Source organism: Halichoerus grypus, chromosome 2, assembly GCF_964656455.1.
Source record: "Halichoerus grypus chromosome 2, mHalGry1.hap1.1, whole genome shotgun sequence".
NCBI classification, from domain to species: Eukaryota; Metazoa; Chordata; class Mammalia; order Carnivora; family Phocidae; genus Halichoerus; species Halichoerus grypus.
Window position 1 is genome coordinate 205,932,192 of NC_135713.1, and position 20,674 is coordinate 205,952,865.

General features: G+C 59.4%; 2 protein-coding genes across 6 annotated transcripts in view; one reads left to right on the plus strand and one right to left on the minus strand.

Moving 5' to 3' along the window:
• PGS1 (phosphatidylglycerophosphate synthase 1) overlaps nucleotides 1–20,674 on the plus strand; it is a 79,580-nt gene that overhangs the window by 22,484 nt on the left and 36,422 nt on the right. For 2 of the 5 annotated variants that reach the window (XM_036069590.2, XM_078066201.1), the window contains exons 8-10: nucleotides 5,963–6,111; nucleotides 10,252–10,380; nucleotides 14,911–15,501. In XM_036069590.2, the coding sequence (XP_035925483.1) occupies nucleotides 5,963–6,111; nucleotides 10,252–10,371 (269 nt within the window). In that variant the 3' untranslated portion in view covers nucleotides 10,372–10,380; nucleotides 14,911–15,501. Of the gene's footprint in view, nucleotides 1–5,962; nucleotides 6,112–10,251; nucleotides 10,381–11,004; nucleotides 11,179–14,910; nucleotides 15,502–17,169; nucleotides 20,557–20,674 lie in introns of those variants that run through there. The other 3 variants (XM_078066199.1, XM_036069591.2, XM_078066200.1) reach the window with 3 other exon arrangements.
• DNAH17 (dynein axonemal heavy chain 17) overlaps nucleotides 13,095–20,674 on the minus strand; it is a 118,885-nt gene continuing 111,305 nt past the window's right edge. Inside the window, exons 79-84 of the mRNA XM_078066204.1 lie at nucleotides 18,842–19,021; nucleotides 18,291–18,473; nucleotides 17,164–17,346; nucleotides 16,739–16,882; nucleotides 16,116–16,341; nucleotides 13,095–15,003 (exon numbers count right to left, since the gene is read on the minus strand). Of these exons, the coding sequence (XP_077922330.1) occupies nucleotides 14,756–15,003; nucleotides 16,116–16,341; nucleotides 16,739–16,882; nucleotides 17,164–17,346; nucleotides 18,291–18,473; nucleotides 18,842–19,021 (1,164 nt within the window). The 3' untranslated portion in view covers nucleotides 13,095–14,755. The remainder of the gene's footprint in view (nucleotides 15,004–16,115; nucleotides 16,342–16,738; nucleotides 16,883–17,163; nucleotides 17,347–18,290; nucleotides 18,474–18,841; nucleotides 19,022–20,674) is intronic.

Below are 20,674 nucleotides of genomic sequence, written 5' to 3' on the forward strand. Positions count from 1 at the left end.
ACAGGGCGCAGAGGCTCATGGGCCGCAAATGGGCTGCTGGTGGATGGGCCTGGGGCGGGGCGGGGGGGCGTCCTGCATCTCTTGGGGAGGAGAGGTGTCCTTGTCACCTGTGATTTTGTTGCTGCCCCCGCCCCGTGGGTCCCTGAAGGACACTGCTGAAGCTGGAGGTCTTAGCTGCATCTTCTTGACCTCTGGAGGGGCGGCTGGGGGGCGGGCTGGCTGGAGGTCCGTGTTAGACATGAGGCCGCCAGCAGCCCCTCAGGTTCGTGCCTGGGCCGTTTCCTGTGGCCTGGCCCTCACTCCTTTCCCCATAGGCGGGGTGCACTGAGGCTCTGTGAGCTGGAAGCACCTGGAATGCTGCAGGACGGTCACCTGAGTTGGCGCTGGGTGTCTGTATTTTTTTTTTTTTCATCTGTGCTTTCATTTGTTTTGCATTTGGTGCCCAGCACAGCAGTTCACAGCTCGTATAGTTACAGTTAGTCTTTTAAGTGAAGATGTATACTTATTTTACGTATTTATTTTTTAAAGACTTAGTTTCTTTTTTTTTTTTTTTTTTAAGGATTTTATTTATTTATTTGACATACACAGCCAGAGAGGGAACACAAGCAGGGGGGGTGGGAGAGGGAGAAGCAGGCTTCCCGCGGAGCAGGGAGCCTGATGTGGGGCTCGATCCCAGGACCCCGGGATCATGACCTGAGCTGAAGGCAGATGCTTAATGACTGAGCCACCCAGACGCCCCTAAAAGACTTAACTTCTTTAGAGCGGTTTGGGGTCAGAACAAAATTGAGGGGAAGGTATAGAGATTTCTCACACACCGCGCCCTACTCACGCCCAGGCTCCCCACTGTCAGCGTCCAGCAGCGGAGAGTACGCTCGTAACTGATGAACCGGCATTGACACACTGTCATCCCCCAGAGTCCACACTTTCTATCTGGGGTCATCCTGGTGGTGTGCATTCATGGGCTCACGCGGGTGAGGACATATATCTGTCATCACAGTGTCACACAGGCTTTCACTGCCCTGAACATCCTCTGTGCTTCCTGTCCGTCCCTGACTCTGACAGTCCCATATTGTCACCTTTCCCAGAATGTCATACAGTTGGACTCACACCGTTTGTAGCCGTTTCACACTGGCTGTTAAACACTAGTAATGGGTGTTTAAGGTTTTTTTTTTTTTTTTTTAAAGATTTTATTTATTAGAGTGAGGGGAGGAGCAGAGGGGGAGAGGGAGGGACAAGCAGATTCAGGCAGATTCCCCGATGCAGGCTCGATCCCATGACCCCAAGATCATTACCTGATCCGAAAGCAAAGAGTCGGCGGCTTAGCTGAGCCACCCAGGCGCCCGCGTTTAAGGTCCTTAAACCTTACGGCTTTTCATGGCTGGATAGCTCTTTCATTTTAGTGCTGTATAGCATTCCCTTGTCTGGATGGACCACAGTTTATTCATCCATCCACCTACTGAAGGACATCTCGGTGGCTACAGGGATTCGCCTTTTAAACCTGGTCCTGGTGGACAGCGGGGTCTGGGGCCAGGTGCACAATGGCTGTCAGCGGTTGTAAGCACTGTATCTGTCACGTGCCAACGAACTAATCTCTCTAGGTCTTGGGGAGGCAGCAGCCCCAGAGGAGCCTGAGTGGGGATGACGGATGTGTCTTTTGGGCCTGGTTCTCACGTCTCCTGCTCCCTGGAGAGGAGTGGGCCTGAGCTGTGCCCGGTGCCGTCGCGGGACTTCTGGCTGGGGAGGCACACAGCCCCTTGGGGCAGGGGCCACGTCCACGCTGGGGGACGTCTCAGGGGAGGATCAGAAAATGAGCTTTGAGGTGTTGCCTTGGATCTCATCTGGTGCAGTACCCTAGCACTGACAGCCCAATGTGTGTGGCCAGGGTGGGGCAGGCCATTGGATTAAGAGATTTCTGGCTCCTGCTGACAGAGGAATCTGTTAATGATTGTGAGAATTGTCACTATTTTTACTGCTTTCCCGACAGGCGGCTTGGCATAGTGCCCAAAGGTGAGCTTGCAGTGCGAGCTGGGGCAGCTCCATCCTGTGTGTCCGGGGCACACGTGCCTCCCCCGGGTGCCGACAGGTGTGTGCTGGGGCGGGGCCGCACCCACACCGACCGCTCTGCGGGGGAGGGGCAGGCCCGGCCTCCCGGCCTCGGGAAGTGGCCCGGAGTGTAACAGGCAAGTGCTTAGCCCTCTGAGGTCGGGACTGTGGTGTCTCCTGTTCCCTTGTATTTTTATAGGGGTCTGAGAATCCTCTGAAATTTGTTGCGGAATATTGTGGCAGAGGTGAAGGAAGGGGCATAAGTTGACATTTTTCTTGGAGAGAGCCTCAGGGAAGTTCTCCCACCAGAAATAGTCGTGAGCTCCTGATTTAGAAGTCAGTTTTTTGTACTTAATTTCATCATCGTGTGTTGGAAGATCACCATTAGCCTCATTTATTTTGTTCAAACAAGTATTTATGTAGGGTCTACCGTGTGCCAGGCAGCATTCAGGGTGTTGGGAACCAGTCACTGGGGACCAGACAAAGCCCCTGCCCTCCCCAGGCGTCTGTTTCGTTTAACAGGAAGCAGATACAAACATTCATCTGTTCAAATATAAGGTCAGGTAGGGAAATGGGTTATGTAGAAGACCAGAGCAGAAGGAGGAATCCGGGCCGATGGGGGTCTGTTAGATGGGGGGGGGGGGGTGGTGGTTGGGAAGGCCTCTCTGTGGAGGGGACACTTGCTGAGCACAGACCCTGGCTGGAGGGTCCAGGTGGGGGGCCCAGGAGTGTGAGGCCCCGAGACCATGCTAGGCATGAGGAGGAGTGAGGGGGCAGGTCGGGAGGGAGTGAGGCCGGAAGGCGGCCAGGCCATGGGAAAAGCTCAGAGGACTAGTGAGGGAGCTCTGTGGGAGCCCTTGGGCCATCTGGTTTACCCTGCATCGAGGTGCTGGGACCGTGTGGAGGAGGGACCGTAGGCGCGGGCAGAGCACAAGAAGCAGCCGGGGCAGGCACTGAGGGTTCTCGTTGTGGAGCTGGGAGCCCGCAGAAGTCTTGGGACTCAGTTCAGTCATCTGTGTATCCCCAGCATGCTCCCTCTGGGGCTGAGGACTGCCCATGGCCAGTCCCCTCCCGTGCTGTCGCTCCTGCTGCGGAGTCTCTCCCAGTCTGGCGGGTCCTAGATTGGGCACAAAGGTCAGGCCCTGGGCTTGATGACAGGCTTATGGCCCTGCTGGGAAGTGCGAGAGCCCCCGCCCTGCCCCTCACCCTCCCAGTGTGCTCAGGCTCCCAGTGAGGGATGCACCCTCTTGAGTCCCTCCCTGAATGAAAGTGTCCTGGCTGTCCTCCCAGCCTAGCCCAGCAGCAGAAACGTCCCATCTTTGGAGAGCTTGCACCCTGAAGGGCTGGCTGTTCATGGGGCGGTGTGTCGAGCTCCTGGGGCACAGCACCACGTGGCCTCAACATCAGTGGTCTTTATGTCCTTTTGGATGGAGAAAGATCACAGTCCACATGGGTCTACAGGGGAAGCGGTGGGGCGGTTGCGGGCCTCACCAAGGCGGCCAGTAGGTTCAAAATTCGTGCTGCCCATCACTCGCACATGCTCTCCTGAGGCCAGCCTGGGCCAGAGACAAAAGCCGAAAGAAGACAGGTGTCTGTTGTGCCTTCCCAGTGGGGTGATTGAGAAGCTCTTGTCTCACGAAATGTAGAGCCAGGTGACCTCTGTGCGGCACGTGGACGTGTATCAGTGGGAGAGAGCTTTCCTTCGGGGCTGGGGTGCAGTGGTGCGAAGACCTGCTGGCGTGGGCCGGGCCTGGGCCAGCTGCCTCTCGTGGCTGGCCCCTAGGTTGCCTTGTGAGGAAGAGATCTACATTTAGGCAGATTTCAGAAATAAAAAATACGCCTAAGACCAGGTCTTTTCAGTCTTGCCCAGCAGGCCCTGTGGTCCAGGAGCCTTGGATGGACACACGGAGGGTGGCATGATTCACATCAGCTTTAGCCCACATCAGCCACGTGGGTATCGGGCCTCCCTGCTGTGTGCGCGCTCTGTCCCTGTCTGAGCGGACTCTGGAGAGCCGGCTGGACGAGGAGCACTGAGCGTCCCCGGTGCTTTTGAGTCTTTCAGATTGTGACATCGCAAGAGTTGGAACAGCAGTGGCCGGTGGAAAGCTCTGAGGCTGGAGGAGGTCTGCCCCTGGCCCTGGCCCCGGCCCCAAGCCTCAGGCTCTGTGCAGAGGCGGGGTGGGAGAGGCTGAGCCTAGCAAAGGAGGAGAGCCAGCACTGCAGCGGTCAAGGCTCAGCCATTCTGCCCAGACCTCCCCGGGCATGTGGAACAGTGCCAGGGCCCAGCCGGCTCACCCCCGTGGTCTCTTGACAGGAGATAAGGTGAGCCCCACGGCTGCCTACACGGCAGTGGCCCCGTGGGGTGGTACAGTTGACTGAGCGACACGCACAGGCAGGCAGGCAGGCGGCTGTGATGTGGCCCCGTGTGGGGGGTGAGGGTCGAGCACATTACAGGAACAGACAGCAGAGCATCGTCATCTCTTACCCAAGGTATTCTTGGAAATGCTCTTGCTCTGAGTGAGAATTAGGAAATGGCCATCTATTTTAGGCTCCTTGGTGTGTATTACATGTTGTTGATTTGCTCATGATGGTCATGTGTGTCTGTGGGCCCTTTGAAAGGGTCATGTTGGCAGAGGGGAGACCAGCGGTGGTGGGAGGGCATGAGGAGGCTGGCTCTGATCGGGGGAGCCTTGCACGGAGCCGGGGCCAACTCCAGCACCGGACAATAGGCTGAGTTTTCTGGGCTGAGCGTTTTTGGTGCTAGTGAGGGTGTAGTGTGGAGGAAAAGACAGAGGTCAGACCCAAGTCTGGGCTCCCCTGGGAGAAAGGAAGTCTGGGGCAGCAGATGTCCTGGGAAGGTCAGGTTTTGGGAGTAGTCTCTTTAGGAGAAGTAGTTGTGACGGCCTCCCAAGCAAGCAGGCCTTGGGACTTGGGGGAGGGGACAGTGTGGGGGACCAGGTGCACAGCAGACCCAGCTGCCTGTTGTCTGTTTCGAGGGGCAGGTTAGGATTCTGAGACAATCCGCAGCCTTCACGACGCACATGTCAGCATGCTGGGGGACGAGGCAGGACCCCGTCCCCCTTACCCCATGGCTGGTCATACCATGCCCTGCTTTTTGTCTGGCTGTGCTGTCAGCCGGCTCATTTCCCAGCAGAAAAGGGGAAGTGGTGTTCTCTATCCCAGTGGGATAGAAACTTACAGGACCTCTTAGGTTCTCTTCTCCACTGGCCTCTAGTGGACTTCAGGTGTCTGGCTTGGATGGCCCTGAGTCCCTAGCAGGGACTAGGGACTCAGGGATGGTGTCCTTTTGGGTGTGGTGTGTCAGCAGCCCGAAACGGAGAATTGCGTGTCCCTGGGTGGGAAGGGATGCAGAATGGAGTAACCTGTACTTACCAAGAGCCTTTGTATCCCCCGCCCCCGTGGAACAGCCCCATGCCCACGGACTTGGGTAGGAGGATTGCCCTTCCCTACGCTGTCTTCTTAGCACAGTGGGGGTGTCTTTCCTGAGACGCAGGTATGGACTTTGTCCCCTCGGTGCTTGTGGCAGGACCATGGAGCCTCTGGCCAGGGTGGGCTCCCCGTTCCGATGGCCGGGATGTGGCCAAGGCAGTTCAGAGAGCGGGTATCAGAGGCCCTGAGATCTCTGGGAGGGGCTGTGGTTAGCATGGGGTGGTGAGAGCAGAACCTGAGCACAGGCCTCCCGGGGCTTCCTGAAGGACCTACCTCTCTCTGTGCTTGGGCAAGAGAGGAGGCAGCGTCCTCCTGGGAACGCGGGCCGCCGCAGGTCCCTGCCCTCCGTGCAGCACCTGACCACTTGTTCCCAGCAGGGCTGCTTTTCTCTTAGGTTGAACGAAGCGTGGAGAGGCTCTTGGCTGATGCTGTGCTCATTTCCTGTCTGCACGTTTCCTTTTCCCTGCAGGCCTCTGGCTGTACCTGGCAGGGAGCAGCCTGCCCTGTCTCACGTTGATTGGCTCTCCTAATTTTGGGTACAGGTCGGTTCACCGGGACCTGGAGGCCCAGATCGCCATAGTGACGGAGAGCCGGGCCCTGCAGCAGCAGCTTCACCAGGTTGGTCGGGACGATGGGGTTTCCCGGGCAGAGTGGGGGGTAGCTGGGTGCTCAGCCTTGCCTGAGTCGCTGTGTCCCCTGAGAACGGTCCCTGCTGTCATCTTGAGTGTGAGAAAGAACCCGAGTCCTCACAAGCCTGCTGATGGCCGGAAGGCCGGTCCCAAGAGAAGCCCGCCACAGGTCCGCCCTTAGAAGCTACGCGCCCTCCTGCCCCCCTTCCGCTGAGCTGCTCTTGCCCCACGGCCCCAAGAGCTCCCTCCGGTGCGGGCAAGAGCGCTGTTTGCTCACCCGCCTCTAGCAAGAATGCAGGTCAGCCGTAGCGGGTGTGTGGGGGGAGGAGCCAGGCTCACTCAGGCCCCGGGACCACCAGCAGGACCTCCACGGCCCGGCCAGGAAGGCAGAACGGGCACTCAGGGCGCCAGCCGTTTCTGTCAGTAGAGACAGAAGAGGCAGGCCTCAGGAAGCAGCCCGAGCACCCGTGCACAGGGGCTTTGTGGAGAGGGGAGTAATTTCAAGGCATGGGCAGCCCCGTCCTCCGTCTCTGAGCCGTAGAGTCCGTGTGCACCTGTCACCTGGATTCTGTCTCACTCCACATTGTCTCCCTGCGGGGCGCTCTGGCTGGGGAATGGGCGCACTGGGAACGGTGCGGAGGGCCTGCGGGTGTGCGGAGTCTGGAGGTGGGCGATGTGCGGGCGGGCAGAAACTCTTGGCTGCCTTGGCCCCTTACCCCTGGCCAGGGGACAGTGATCGGCAAAGCAGGTTCCTTTTTCCTTGGGGAGTTCCAGCGTCTTGGAGTTTCTTGTCCTCATGCTCACAGTTGTAATAGGGCTTCTGTCCTTCTGTCCTTCTGTCCATGAGGGGGAGAAGCAAGTGTTCTCCTGAGCATGGGAGCTGGGGGCTCAGGAAACCTAACCCACTCTGGCTGGCTCAGCCTGTGGGGTGCATTGGCCATCGGGTACAGGTGGCCAGTCCAGGACCCACCTGCTCCCCTTGGAAGATACAGGTTGGGCCCGTGTTCTCAGCCACTTGGAAGTGAGGAGAGCAGCCCTTTCTCGAGCTGAGGTTGGAGAGCCTGAGCCCCGTACTGCTGGCTGGCTAACGGCCCAGAGAAGCAGGGGGAGAACCCCATTTCCTCACTGGGGCAGGGATGCAGGGTGGTTCCCCAAGGGTCAGCAGCTATGTCGGCCCTCCTTCTGTGGTGGAATATTTTGTTTTCTGTCTAGAGAAAAACAAAGTTGCTGAGAATTCGTTAGTGCTTTTGTGGGACTGCGTGTGTGGTGGCCTGTGGGAGAGTGCGAGCCCCGTGCCATGCACGTGAGAGTGGGGCGGTGCCATGCGCTCCTGTCTGTGACCTTTACGGCAGAGCCTTTCCATGGAGGGGGCCAGCTTCCCTCCTGAGTCACAGGAACACAGATAACGCTGCTGTGGGCCAGACCTCAGAAGCCTCGGCTGTTGACTTTGTGAAGCTTGTATTCTCCAGTGTTTGGGAATGACTGTTGTGAAACTGTGGGAGCCTTTGTTGCTGGACAAGGACACGGTAACTGCCTTGTCCCTGGGACCTGCCTTCTGCCGTCTGGGAATCCTGTCGGCGGCCCAGTGGGGCCGTGGTGCCGGGAAGGCCTTCACGACGAGAGGCCAGAGGAAGTGGCAGCGGTTGTGCTCTGGGTGGCCAGTGCAGAATCTGAGCCGCTCAGCAGGTTTCTTGCTACCGTGAGGCTTCCAGAAAATGAGGAAGCCTCACAGCTGAGGCTCCAGTCGGAGTCACTGGTGCGAGAGGGGCAGGGCCACACCCTAGTGGGGTCTGCTGGACTTCTGGACCAGTTGCAGAGACGCCTCGGTCTGTGAGCCCCTGCCTGGGGCAGTAGAGTTGTGGGTGTGAACCAGGCCTCAGGCCAGGACCAGTTCCCCAGAGATCTGGGTTGATTTGTGGGGGCAAGTCCCCCAGGCCTGTGCCCAGGGTCCTGGTACTGGCCCCTCTCCCCGACCTCCTGAGTGAGGGGATTGAACCCACATCCTGGATCTGGAGAGAAGCTGGGCCGGTTGTGGTCAGGAGCTGTTTTCCCAAATGACATATTTGGGATATTTTCCTTTTCTTCCCAAACCTGAATCCCAGGGGCTTTAGATTGTGGGAGGGTGGCAGTTCACGCCCCTGCAGCTCTTCCTTTCTTCCGAGGCACACTGATTTCTGTGCTTTTGAAATGCAGAAACATGTTTCTAGATAATTCCACCTATATACTTAGATGCTGGGACTGCAGCCCCCCACTCCTGCCAGGTGGCCCTACAGTGCCTGGTCCTGGGACTGCCCGGCCACACAACCTCCCCACGGCCCAGAAAGTCCCTAGAACCCCGGCCACCCGTGTCCCTGCTCCCTGTCTTCTCGGGAAGATACAGGGAAGGGCCCTATTTGTATCGCACTGGGAATGGAGAGATATTTTTATCAGAATCCGAAGCCCCTCCCTTCACTTAGTACGCACTATAAAAACTGAAAGCTTCCTGGTTTTGTTCAGAGAACACGGTTTACCACTTGTGACCCGAGAAAGACTCCCTCGAACAGCATTGTAACTTTGATCAGCTGACTTCCTTCTCCAGCCCTGTTGTGGGGTCTGTGAGGAACCTTAAGTGTTTCTGGTAATTTAATTGAAATCTTGGCTGAGTATTTGTTTGAAAGCATAAAGCTGGAGCTGGGTCTGTGGAGAATTCTGCAGGCTCGCCCCCCGGGCCCCAGGCGCCTCCTCCGTCAGGCACGTCCAGCCAGGGCCCGGGGCCCTCGCCTCTGACAGCCAAGAGCCCGCTCAGCTTGGAAGTGCCGCATGGACCCTGGCTCCGAGAGAGTAGAGAGGGCATGAGCCTGAAAGCCATGCAGAGGAAGTCGGGGTCCTGGGTCTGCCTGGACGGGAAAGCTGTGGACACTTCCCGCTGTGTCCTCTGTCCCCCGTTCTTGCTGGGTCATCCCTGCCGCCAGGGAAGAGCCTGTTCAGCTCCCCGGGTGGGTCCAGCAGCGTCATCCCAGTGCTCCCTCTGGCGCTCCTGGGCTCGCAGCAGGCCCTGTTTTCAAGGCCGTTCTGTCGGGTCCTCATGGTGGTGCGGGCTAGTCGGTATCTTCCAGACCAAGGGTGATCTTGGTCTGCAAGATCCAGAGTGATCGCCCTCTCAGCCCCGAGTGGTGGGAACCAGTAGGATCGCTTCCTGACCACTTCGTCAAATACCTTACTAATGGAAACACGGGACTTAGAGGGTGTATTGTCTAAGAAAGTGTTTTCTCTCAAAGATTCTGAGCACAGTTTAAGAGAAGGCTTATACAAGTGTTTTCAAACCCATTTTTAAGTATAAAATAAACGTGCATTGTAAAAATTCAGAAAAATTGGAAGACACCTGCCTCTGCTTTCAGTGATGTCCCTGAAGTCACTCCAAGGATTCCCTCTCGTTCTTGGTGTGTGGAAAGGTGTGAATGGTCTTTTTAATGAAATTAGGATTATATTCTCTGTGTCGTCTTCTAGAACACGATCAGCATGTGGTGCGTGCTGGTTCGTCACACGGGTTTATTATCTTTAATTAGTTGTGGACATTTAGGTGGTTTCCAGTTTTTCCCTATCATAAATGTCGCTGTGACAGATGGCAGCACACAGAGATCTGGAGTGCATGGCTTTTTTCTTGGGATAAATTCCTGCAAGGGGCGCTTCTTAAGGCTTTGATACCTGTTGCCAAGTTGCTCTCTGGGAAGATGCCATGACCCCGTCTCCGGCAGCAGAGCACACGGCCTCTGTCGGCTCAGGGTCACCGCAAGACAGAACAGCTTTTTGCCAACTTAAGAGAAACCCTCCCATTTCAAGAACGTGTCTTTAAGTTGCACAGCCTTATTTAGTGAGGGTGATTGTGTGCTTTTTTTCTGCCAGCTCTACTTCACTCCACGTCATCTACCCCACACACATGTTGGTCTTAAAAGGGTAGAGACGTGGGCTTCTTAGCTTGCTCGCTAGGGCAGGTTTGACAGGGCGGCTTGCAGGCCGCCTCCCCTGCCTGGCGCCCCAGCACCCCTGCGCCCCAGCGCCCAAGCCGGCTCCACATGGGACGTCGGGGCCGACGGGCCATGTCACCCGGTGCTGTGGGGGACCCTAATGCCTGTTTGTTCCTCTCCCTCAGGAGCAGGAGCAGCTCTACCTGCGCTCAGGTGTGGTGTCGTCCGCTACCTTTGAGCAGCCGAGTCGGCAGGTGAAGCTGTGGGTGAAGATGGTGACTCCGCTGATTAAGAACTTCTTCTGAGGACGACAGGTGCTGTCTTGCGAGGCCACGTGTGGGGCCGGGACTTCTGTCTCGGGGGAGGGGGTTCCCGGGACCTCTGTCCTGCGGGTCACCATGGTTGTCACCAAAGTTTTCCAGGCCTGGAGCTAGATTGGGTGGCCCTGTCACCTCACGCCAGCACTGCGGCCCAGGCTGGCATCACTGAGCGGGCGGCCAAGGCGGTGGGAGCAGGAGGGACGCTCGGTGACAGGACATGCTCTGCCCACCCGGGAGGAGCCTGCCACTAGGGATGGAGGCTTCCGCTTAGCGCCCGGAGCCACCGGCTGTGGCCCACGGTGGGACGCGAGCAAGGCTGACCCAGGCTGCTGCTTGGCTGTGCGGCTGCTGGTAGAGGTGGGGCCTCTCCCGAGTGACCCTGCCAGCCCCCCGGATGGCCCCAGAGGGGACCTGTCTCCCGGCTCTGGGTGGGGATGTTGGGCAGCTAGCCCAGGTGCGGGGAAGGGGTGCGCACGGTTGCACAGCAGGGGCTCCCTTGGGTGCTGGTGCCGGGCTTCTTTCATTAAAACAAAAACGTATTTAATTTCATCATTTAGTTTTTCCTCCATATTTTCATTACTTATTTTATTATTTTATTCAAATAACATACGAATTTAGAAAGAAATGCTAGAGATCCGACACCGAGCAGCTAGTTCCTGCCTCTCTTGCCTCCCGAGCAGCCACTTTGACTCTCTCTCCTGTTTCTTCTGACATTTGCGTACTGGTCTGTATTTCTAGATAATATGTGTATATTGCCACCCCCCCAAATATAAAGTCTCATAAAAAACCCCACCCCAAACCTTGTACCAGTATTACATCTGACTGAAACATGAGCAAGAATACCTTAGTGTCATCAAATACCCCGAACGTGCTCACGGTTTCAGTTCGCCTTATATTTTTTATTTTATTAAAATTTTTCTGTGTGTTTGACTTGAGGTTCCGGGTAAGGTCCAGACCTTGTATGATATAGTGATGTGTCACCTAAGTCTCTTTTCATCTGTGGGTTTCCCTCATTTTTTTTTTCTTTGCAAATTTTTTAAGAATGAACCTCATTTTTATTGCATCTGCCTAAAACATGGTTTGTGTCATCTCACAGCAGGGCATCTTCAAAACACGTAGCATGTAGATTTGTCACAGGCCAGGGTGCCCCCCTCTCCCCGCCACTGCCCTATGTCTCCAGGAGCAGATTTCAAAACCTTGCTGCCCAATCTCTACATCTCCAGGTGCTTGAACCTTCACAGAGAAAGACCTTCCTGAGAGAAGGCCTTCGGGCCCCAGGGTATGGCAGCTCCTCCTTTGTCAGGGTGGGTTGCTTTCTACCCTGCACGTTGCCCCGGAAGCCGCTTCACGTGGCTCCCTCCTGAGGACTGGCGGCTGCCGATGGTCCCCTTCGTGGGCTCTGGAAGGCGTGATTGGCCTCGTCCGCACAGCCTGGCTGTGTGCATGGGGCGCTCCAGTGCTGGGAGCCTCGGGGAAGGCTGAGAGCGAGTGCAGCCCCTCCCCGCCAGGGCCGGCATCTGCAGGCTTTAGTGGGTGGGAAGCGGGTGGAGTGGTGGCCGTGGCTACACTGCTCCGGGGCAGCAGCACGTCCGTTAACACTGTTTGCCTTCAAACTAGTTATTAAATTGTCCTGTGGGACAATTAGACTAGAGAAGCCAAAAGAATGTGCCAGGGCACTGGGTTTCTGTTTGGAGAGAGGCTTTCGGTAAACAGCGTTCACATTCCTGCAGATTCTGTGGGACCAGAGTCAACATTGTGCCACGGCCCGGCTTGAGCAATCGGGGCCTGTGTCCTCCATGCTCAGCTGCTCCCTTTGTCTCTGCTAACCACCTCAGGCTGGCCCGGCCCTCCCATCGGGTGCTCCCCCCCACCCCTTTAGCCCCCCAGTAGGTGCTCCCTTTGTCTCTGCTAACCACCTCAGGCTGGCCCGGCCCTCCCGCCGGGTGCTCCCCCCCTCCGGCCCCCCAGGAGGTGCTCCCTTTGTCTCTGCTAACCACCTCAGGCCGGCCCCGGCCCTCCCATCGGGTGGCCCCCCCCCCAGCCCTCCAGGCCCCCAGGAGGTGCTCCCTTTGTCTCTGCTAACCACCTCAGGCCGGCCCGGCCCTCCCGCCGGGTGCTCCCCCCCCAGCCCTCCGGCCCCCCAGGAGGTGCTCCCTTTGTCTCTGCTAACCACCTCAGGCTGGCCCGGCCCTCCCGCCGGGTGCTCCCCCCCTCCGGCCCCCCAGGAGGTGCTCCCTTTGTCTCTGCTAACCACCTCAGGCCGGCCCCGGCCCTCCCATCGGGTGGCCCCCCCCCCCAGCCCTCCAGGCCCCCAGGAGGTGCTCCCTTTGTCTCTGCTAACCACCTCAGGCCGGCCCGGCCCTCCCGCCGGGTGCTCCCCCCCCAGCCCTCCGGCCCCCCAGGAGGTGCTCCCTTTGTCTCTGCTAACCACCTCAGGCCGGCCCGGCCCTCCCGCCGGGTGCTCCTCCCCCAGCCCTCCGGCCCCCCAGGAGGTGCTCCCTTTGTCTCTGCTAACCACCTCAGGCTGGCCCGGCCCTCCCGCCGGGTGGCCCCCCCCCCAGCCCTCTGGCCCCCCAGGAGGCAGGGCCTCCAGGTCCCACAGCACCTGCGGAGGCACCGTCCCTGGGTCCCTGTCACTGGATTGCGACCCAAAGGTGAATCATCTCTTGGAAAGTTGGGAGGTCGTTTTGTCAGCTAACCACAGTACGTGTGGAAGAAATTGCTGTTTTATTTCAGGCTCTACAGGCAAAATTGCAAAACCTTCCCATTTTGTGGTTATTGCCAGGGATTAAAACTGAGTTGCCTGGTGGCCGCTGGTAGGTAGTTGTCGGTCTAGTCCCAGGAGTGGAGGCCGCGGGCTCTCCGGCTGGCACACGAAGGGCAGCAGCGACCCCTCCTGGCCGGCAGAGGGGCTGCCCAGGAAGCGCTGTGGGAGCTCCACAGGGCAGCCCCAAAGGGCTTGGACTCTCAGCCCCCGCCCCCGAGTATTGGAGGGGCGTCTTTCCTTCTCTTTTTTGAGCCCCACCAGGCCCCAGGACTGTTGCGAGTGTTACCCTCAGAGTTAGGTGGAGTCTCCTCTCTGTGGTTCCAGTGAGACCACTTGGAAAAAAGTTCTCACAGAACTTCAGGATCAGATTGAACTTAGCCGGAGGCCAGATGCTCCTGGAGGGCCTCCTGTGCTCTGCATGTGAGCCTGAGAACATCAGGGGTGTCAGGCTTCCGCTGGAGTTTGCGGGCTCCGCTAGCTGCCTTCCCTGTGCTCCCCAGGGTCCCGGCTCCTCCCTCCCTCCCCTTGTGTGTGTGCCGCCGGCCCGGCCAGCCCCGAACGGCAGCCCGCTCACTTGGCTGGAATGGCTGCGGAAAGTCAGGGCCTGAGGCGTCAGCCAGGTCATCCCAGGGTAGCCCTGGGACCAGCACGTGCCGGCCCCCGGGTGCAGCGGGCTGTGGGCGCTTGGGGCGCTTTTCCTCATCGGACCGGTGGTTTTCCTTAGTCCTGTCTCCCTGGACAGGTTCCGGGGCCCGGAACACAGATAGGCAGAGGGTGGGGGTGTCGGCCTTCCCATGCTCGCTGCAGCGCGTGTCCCCGGGGGAAGTCAGGACCCCCGGCTGCCAGGCTCTGGCCCTCGTGCTGGCACTGCCCATGCCCCAGCTTGCCCGGCCACAGTCGGGGTGCGGCGGGGGGACCCCCCGGGATGCGGGGACCGCAGGGGCGGGAGGAAAGGAAGGTGCTGTGCCTCCTGACAAGGGACCCACGGCCTCCGGGAGTTACTGTGGACATGACAAGCCTCTGACCTCCAAGGACACATGTTAAGGTTGTCCCGGGAACCAAGTTCGCGATGTTCTGTGCGCACGCTCAGGAAGTGGGCCGTTGAAGGCACAGAGTTGCCTCTGGGCTGGCGTGTCTCAGCACCCGGGACTGGGCGGGGGGAGGCTTTATCTGAATCAAGAAAGGTTCTCTGTCCCTGGGAGAAGGGACAGCGCCTCAGGGGACTGTGGAGGTGGCAGTTCCTGCTGGTATGGACGCCCTGGCCCCTCACTGGTGGGTTGCTTGCGTGGCGCATCAGGCCAGAGGCCACGGCTGCTGTGGCCACACCTCCGAGCTGCTTGTGGGCCGGCAGGGTTTGGGGGCTGGGCTCCTGGGGGGCTCGCCTCAGCAGCAGGAACAGGGGAGTCCCCCAGCTCCAGTGAGTCAGACAAGCGCAACTTAGTGACTTCTGTTTTAATCCGGCCTGCACTCTCTGGCCCGTCCACCTTGACGTGCTTCTAAAGTGTCTGGGTTACTTAGACAAAAGGCAACTATCAGTTCTTACAAAAATAAGTAACAGTGGCAGGGCTGAATTTCTAATTGTCAACCCTGGCACCAGCCACGCTAGACCTGTAAGAGCAGGGCCACGGCCGCCAGGATCCACTTTGCTGCCTTCTCTTTGGTCTTGAGGTTAAAGGTCCACACGTAGGTGGGGCCGCGGATGCGTGTTTTGTACACAGGACACTCATAGATGTTCTTGGTGTCCATGCGGTCCACAGGAATGGCCTTGATGAAGATGACGGGCATGGCTGGCGTCAGCTCCTTCAGCCTGGCTTCAGCGATGACTCCAGTCTGGGTGTCCCAGCGAGCGCCTGCAGGACAGCATGGCGAGGTCAGGGTGGCCCGTGGGGCCGTGCCTGGGTGCTGCGTGGTGTGCCGGCAGCGAGCTGGGGCTGGCAGGGGCGCCAGGGGGTGGACTGGCGCAGGCTCGGCTGAAGGTGGGGCTGTGAGCAGAGGACCGGGCAGGAGTGCTGGGCATGCTGGGACCCCTGGGACCCCGCCAGGCGCCTCAGAGGGATAGCTCTGCCTCAAGCTCTCGGGGCCACCCGTTTACATGGGTGGTATTTTCAGAACCTGTCCGTCAGCCTTCTCAGCCTCAGTGGCAGGAAGTGGTGGCTGCAGCTGGAAGTCCCAGGAGGTCACATGTGCATCGTCCAGCCTGCGTGTGCATGCACAGGGCACGCGATCATATGTGCACACGCACACGGAACTTTGATTTGCCTTTAACCAGACCGTTATTGTTTCTACTCACCCTGTTAATGGTGTTTGTGTTTCTTGTCTGCCATTCCAAAATAAACATGGAGAGCGGCCTCTGTCATGCTTGTCTCTGACGTGGGGACTGGGGAGCCCTGAGCCTTTGCCGGCTAAACCCTGACACCCCCACAGGTAAGGGGGTGGCGTCAGTTGCTGAGTGGGACGGTTTGTGGTGGAAAAAGCTGCTTCTCAGCTTGACAGGTCTAAGGGACCAGGCTGCCTGGTGGCCCTGTGGCCTCCGCCGGTGCAGGACAGGGGAGGTAGGGGCGGCTGGCGCCCTCCCTGCTGCTGCTCGCCCGGCCACGTGGAGGTGGGACTGGGGCGGGAACGCTGGCACCCCCAGTTGTCCGTCTGCCCGGGCTCCCTGCCCCCAGGCCCTCTGGGAGGGCCGTGTTCCTCACCGCCCTGAAACAGGTGCTCACACCTAAGGACGCGCCTGCCGTTTCCGGCCAGGCAGAGCCGGGCTGGCTGCCCTGTGCGGCAGGTTTGGTCTCCGGACCGCTGTCTGAGGGCGTTCTCAGACTCGCGCCACCGTCTCCACCAGCGTCCAGCTTCCAGCCGACATGCCCCTTACGCGCGCCTCTCCCACCTGCCCCCTCCCAGCTGGTCTCTGCCCTCCAGCCCAGCGGGACTGGCTCTGGAAGCTTCCTTTGACCAGCACCCTTATTACCTTCCATGAAGAGCCCATACACATAGGAGCCCTCTCGGGGTGGTGCCGTCATGTCCTCCCGGTTCTTCTTGGTTACTTCCACAGACAGACACATCTTGTCCAGCGGCCACTCATTCTTCCTGGCCATGGACTGCATGATGGCTGTGAGGAAGGACTGGGGATTGAAGAAGCCGGCCAGCCACACGGTGGTGGGCAGGGTGAAGTCTGTCGTCCAGGCCTCGAGCTCCTGGTGGAAACGTGCTTCAGCAGAGCCCGGTGCCCGCTGGCTCCAGTTTAAATGAGGGAACGGGAGGAGGAGGGTCTGGAGAGGGGCTTCACATCCGAGGACAATTTAGGGTCCCAAAGGAGGCTTTGACAAGGCGGTTCCCCGGACGGTGCCCCTGGGGCTTTGGGCTCTGGCGCAGAGGGCTGTCGGGCCGCTGTCCCTCCCTTCTGCAGGAAGTGCCTACATTGTCAGGCATCTCTGTGGCCTGGGCCAGGCCCTTCCGGCCCTGCTCTGACGAAGGCCAGGCCAGTGGGGGCCTCTAGGCCTCTGGCGGGGACACGCTGCCCCTTCACAGCCGCAGTCCTGCCGGCCCTGGGGGGTGGAGGTGTGCTGTGACACCTGGGGACACTGTCCTCACCCTGATGCGGAGCAACAGGTCGGCGTACCAGGCCGCCAGGCCCATCATGGAGGGGTAGGCCCGGGCCACCCACGGGTCGGGCACGGTGTCGTAGAACAGCGCCGTGGACAGGTCTTCCATGTCGGTCGTGATGGTCAGTTCCCCCTAAGGACATACGGATGGGGCGCTGGCAGCCCAGGCCACTCACAGGCATGCGGACCTGGCCAGGCCCATGCCTTGTTTCTCCCACCCCATCCGTGCTGTAGTTTGTTTCTCCCACCCCATCCGTGCTGTAGTTTGGACCGGGGAACCCAGAGGAGGCGGTAGAGCGACAACGCCCAGGGCCCGGGCTCTGTGCTCTGCAGCTGAGGTGGGGGGTCCGCTTGCGGCGGCCCGCCTGCCTCCTAAGTCTTGCCCTGGGTCCCAGCTGACCTGTGCGGTGTTACCTTCAGCCCCAGGCTCAGCTCCTTCAGCGAGCGGCGCATCTCATTGGTGAGGATGTTCATTCTTTCACATTCCTGGAAGGCGACCACCACGTAGGGGGTCTTCTCAGCCGCCTTCGCCATGATCTCGGCCATGTTGAACATCTCCGGGACCTTCTCCAGGATCTCCTCCAGCACGGCCTTCACCTGGAAGTCAGTCCCCGACAAGCCCCGTCACCGCGTGCGCCTGCCAGCCCACCCCCAGCGTCAGGGTCGGGGAGCCTGCGCCGGACGTTCACAGCGAGGGCTCCTGGAGCAAAGGGCAGTGGGGTTGCCTGAGAATCGGTCCCGGAGGTGCAGCCGCACATCTGACAAGAGGAGATCTTGGCCAACAGGCTTTGAATAGTCTGGTCATCAAAGCCATTGGACTGTAGCCGTGGGAGCTGCAGACATTCCCAAATGCACGGCTTCCTTCCCCCGTCAGATCAGCTGGCACCCATAGGACTGTGACCTACGAGTCTCCCGTGGGGGCTTCTGTGGGGACCCTGCTGGTCACACCCTCTCCAGGAGTGGCCCACACGGGGTCGTCTACACCACTGCCGTCAGAAGCCTGATTCTAGTCGTTAGACCAAGGAAGGGCTGTGAGGCCTCACAGCACTGAGGGTCTTCTGGTCCAGAATCTGGTCTATCACCAGTAAGCCCAGTACTCAGCTGGCTGTTAACAGAACTTGTCCAGAATTTACTGGACAGTGTAAGGGTGTTAATTGCTCACTAGACGGCAGAGGTAACCCAGGCAAGTGAGAACGGGTTAAAAGCTCTTAATGCTGAAGTTTTTTTGGTTCTTCGAGTATTAATGGGATGAGCCCCCCGGGGGTCTTCTAAGCTCTCGGGGAGGGGCTGTTCTGATGCCTTGGGGCTGTCGGGTAGGAGGTTCCCCCCCCCCCCCCCGCCTTGCTGCTCACACACCAGCTGGGCCAAGTTAGAGGCTGCAGGGAGGGAGGCCCGGGGTGGGGGGGACGGCCCCTGGGCAGCACCCCTGGGCCTGTTAGCCAGTGCACAGCTCCACCCCGGTTTCTGGGGGTGCACTTTTCGACCCCAGGTTCCAGGCCCCGCCCTTTGTCTGGCCCTGGGCCGGGTGTTAAGGCTCCTGCCTTCTCCTCGCGAGATACTCCGGTGCCTGCTCCTGAGTCGGTCTCTTTGGGCTGCATTTCCAGGACGGTGCGGAACAGCTTCTCTGACGTGACTGTCAAGAAGCCAATCTCTGCATTGGGGTGCAGGCCGTACAAGTAGGGGCTCTCGGGGGGCAGGTTCTCATCGATGTGCTCGTGGTAACCCTGAGGAGGGGCGGTGGGTGAGCGGGCTGCCACGGTGAAGCCGTGCAAGCTGGGACCCGTGTCCACCGATCAAGTGTTTCGGACCGGAATGTTCCGCCCACGTCTTGCCGTCTGCACAAACCCCCACAGTCCTCTAACCCCCTTTCTGGCCGCCCCACCCCCCAGCCACAGGAACCATCTCCACGCCCCGTCCCCCCCAGAGGCTGTTTCAAGCCAGCTCTCATTTTCATTGCCTGGCTTCTTGCTCAATCACAGATACTCCGTTTCCGACGCCAGGCTGGCCCCAGAGCTGGCCGGGCCGGCATCGCCCTTGGCTGCTGTCACATCGGGGGCGAGCTCGTGTCCCCGAGAGAGAGCCCCCCGCTCACCTTGTAATCCAGGTTGGGGGGGATCTGAAAGCCCGGCGCCAGCAGGATCTCGCCCTCCAGCATCTCCGCCCGCACATACTCCGCCAGGTAGGTCCTGCACAGCCGCCGGTCCCAGTCGTCCGTGATGTGGCCGCCGTACATGATTTCTCCAAACAGGTAGCGGAGGTCGTCCCAGGGCACCTGAGAAAGGACGCAGTGGTTAGAAGCGCCCCGCCCCTTCGGGGTCTGACTCGGCCGTCAGCCCCTCTTTGGCTGTCTCCTGCCTTTGGCTCCTTTGGCGAGGGCTGCCTGGCTGTTCCCTCCACCTGTGGCCTGGCCTCTGCCCTGACTGTGACCGCCGGCAGTGTGCCGGGACCTCCAGCTCCACAGGCCCACCCTGCAGCCGCCATTCGCTCCCTCTCACGGGCCTCCCGTGTCACCCCCGCTCAGAGACGCGCAGCCACCCGTGACTCCGTACGCTGGCCACCTGACCGGAGCGGTTTCCGCGGTGACTGGGTGTCTACTCTTGGGTGCCATTTCTTTTGGCCAGAGTCCTGTCGGTCACACCTTTACGATGTCTCCATCCGGTGGCCTGCCTTGCGGTCCTGCTGAGCTTACCTGGCTCCATGTTCCCAGCGGCTCCCTGTACCTGCGTGTCCCGCAGGGCTGCGTAGACGGGTAGCGGGGCACCCAGAGCGCGGCCGCCTGACCTCGCGCTCTGTGCGGGCCACTGCTCCCCGCCACCACCTTCTGAAGCCTCCTCCGCGAAGCCAGGAGTTGGGCTCGGCTGGCAGGTGTCAGCACGGCGCCGTCCAACCGAAGCGGCTCGGGGGCCGCAGACAGCAGTCACGTATGCAATCCCAAATTTGCGAGCAGCCACGTAAGTAAGAAGATTGTTCCAGCAGACGGTCGGCATGAAAACGATGAATTAATAAGCTATTTTACACTCCCACCTGCACCACGCTTTTGCCGTCCAGTGTGGATCTCACGCAGTTCGGATGCCACGTGATGCCCCGTGTGTGCGGTTCGTCCCGCCACTGCCCCGGGCGGCGCAGGCGGGTGGCCTCCTGACACAGTTTATCGAGTAAAGAACTCGTGCACTCATCAGTTGCCTGATTCGGTCTCGTGAATTTCACTCAAAATGTTAATATTCTCTTAATTGTCATTTTGTGATTTAAAGTTTGTTCTCTGCCTGGTTATCTTGGGTACGTGCTGAGCTGCTTTTTCTGTGTTTTACTTGTTTGCTTCGGGGACAGCTCGCTTCCTCAGGCCCCTCTGACCCCCTGGGCCCCGCGGGCTTCCTCCCAGGGACGCCCTTCCCTGTGGGGTGGGGGCTGTGGCACTAACAAGCAGGGATGGACACCACCCACCCGTGTTCCCACTCGTGCCGACGGAGTCCTGGAGCACTCGTCAGAGACAGGGCACCTGGCCTGCCCCCAAGAGTCTGCGTGAATTGGTCTGTGTTCTTAACCAATGCTCTGGACCACGTCCTCTGGTCACTCAATGTTGTCGAAGCTGTGAGCTCGGACAGAGGAGGGGTCATGCCACCAGGAGCCTGGTGCGCCCAGCCTGACCGGTCACTGCTCGGCAGGACGTGCGTTCCTGTGTCATTCACTCCTGTCGGGGTCGCTGAAGCTCATGGCATGCGTTCTCGAGCCGTTTCCTCCCCACCTTGGCTTGTGTGTGTGTGTGAATAATGGGGCAAGTGTCTGAATAAACGTCTTCAAAAAACTCGAGCACTGTTCCTCCCATGCCAATCTCCCCAGAAAACGTCTTTTAACCAAACTGCTCCTTCACGGCCGCTCCCCAGCATCTCCTTCTTGGCGAGAGCTGGAAGGTAGCTGCGAGGGTTCA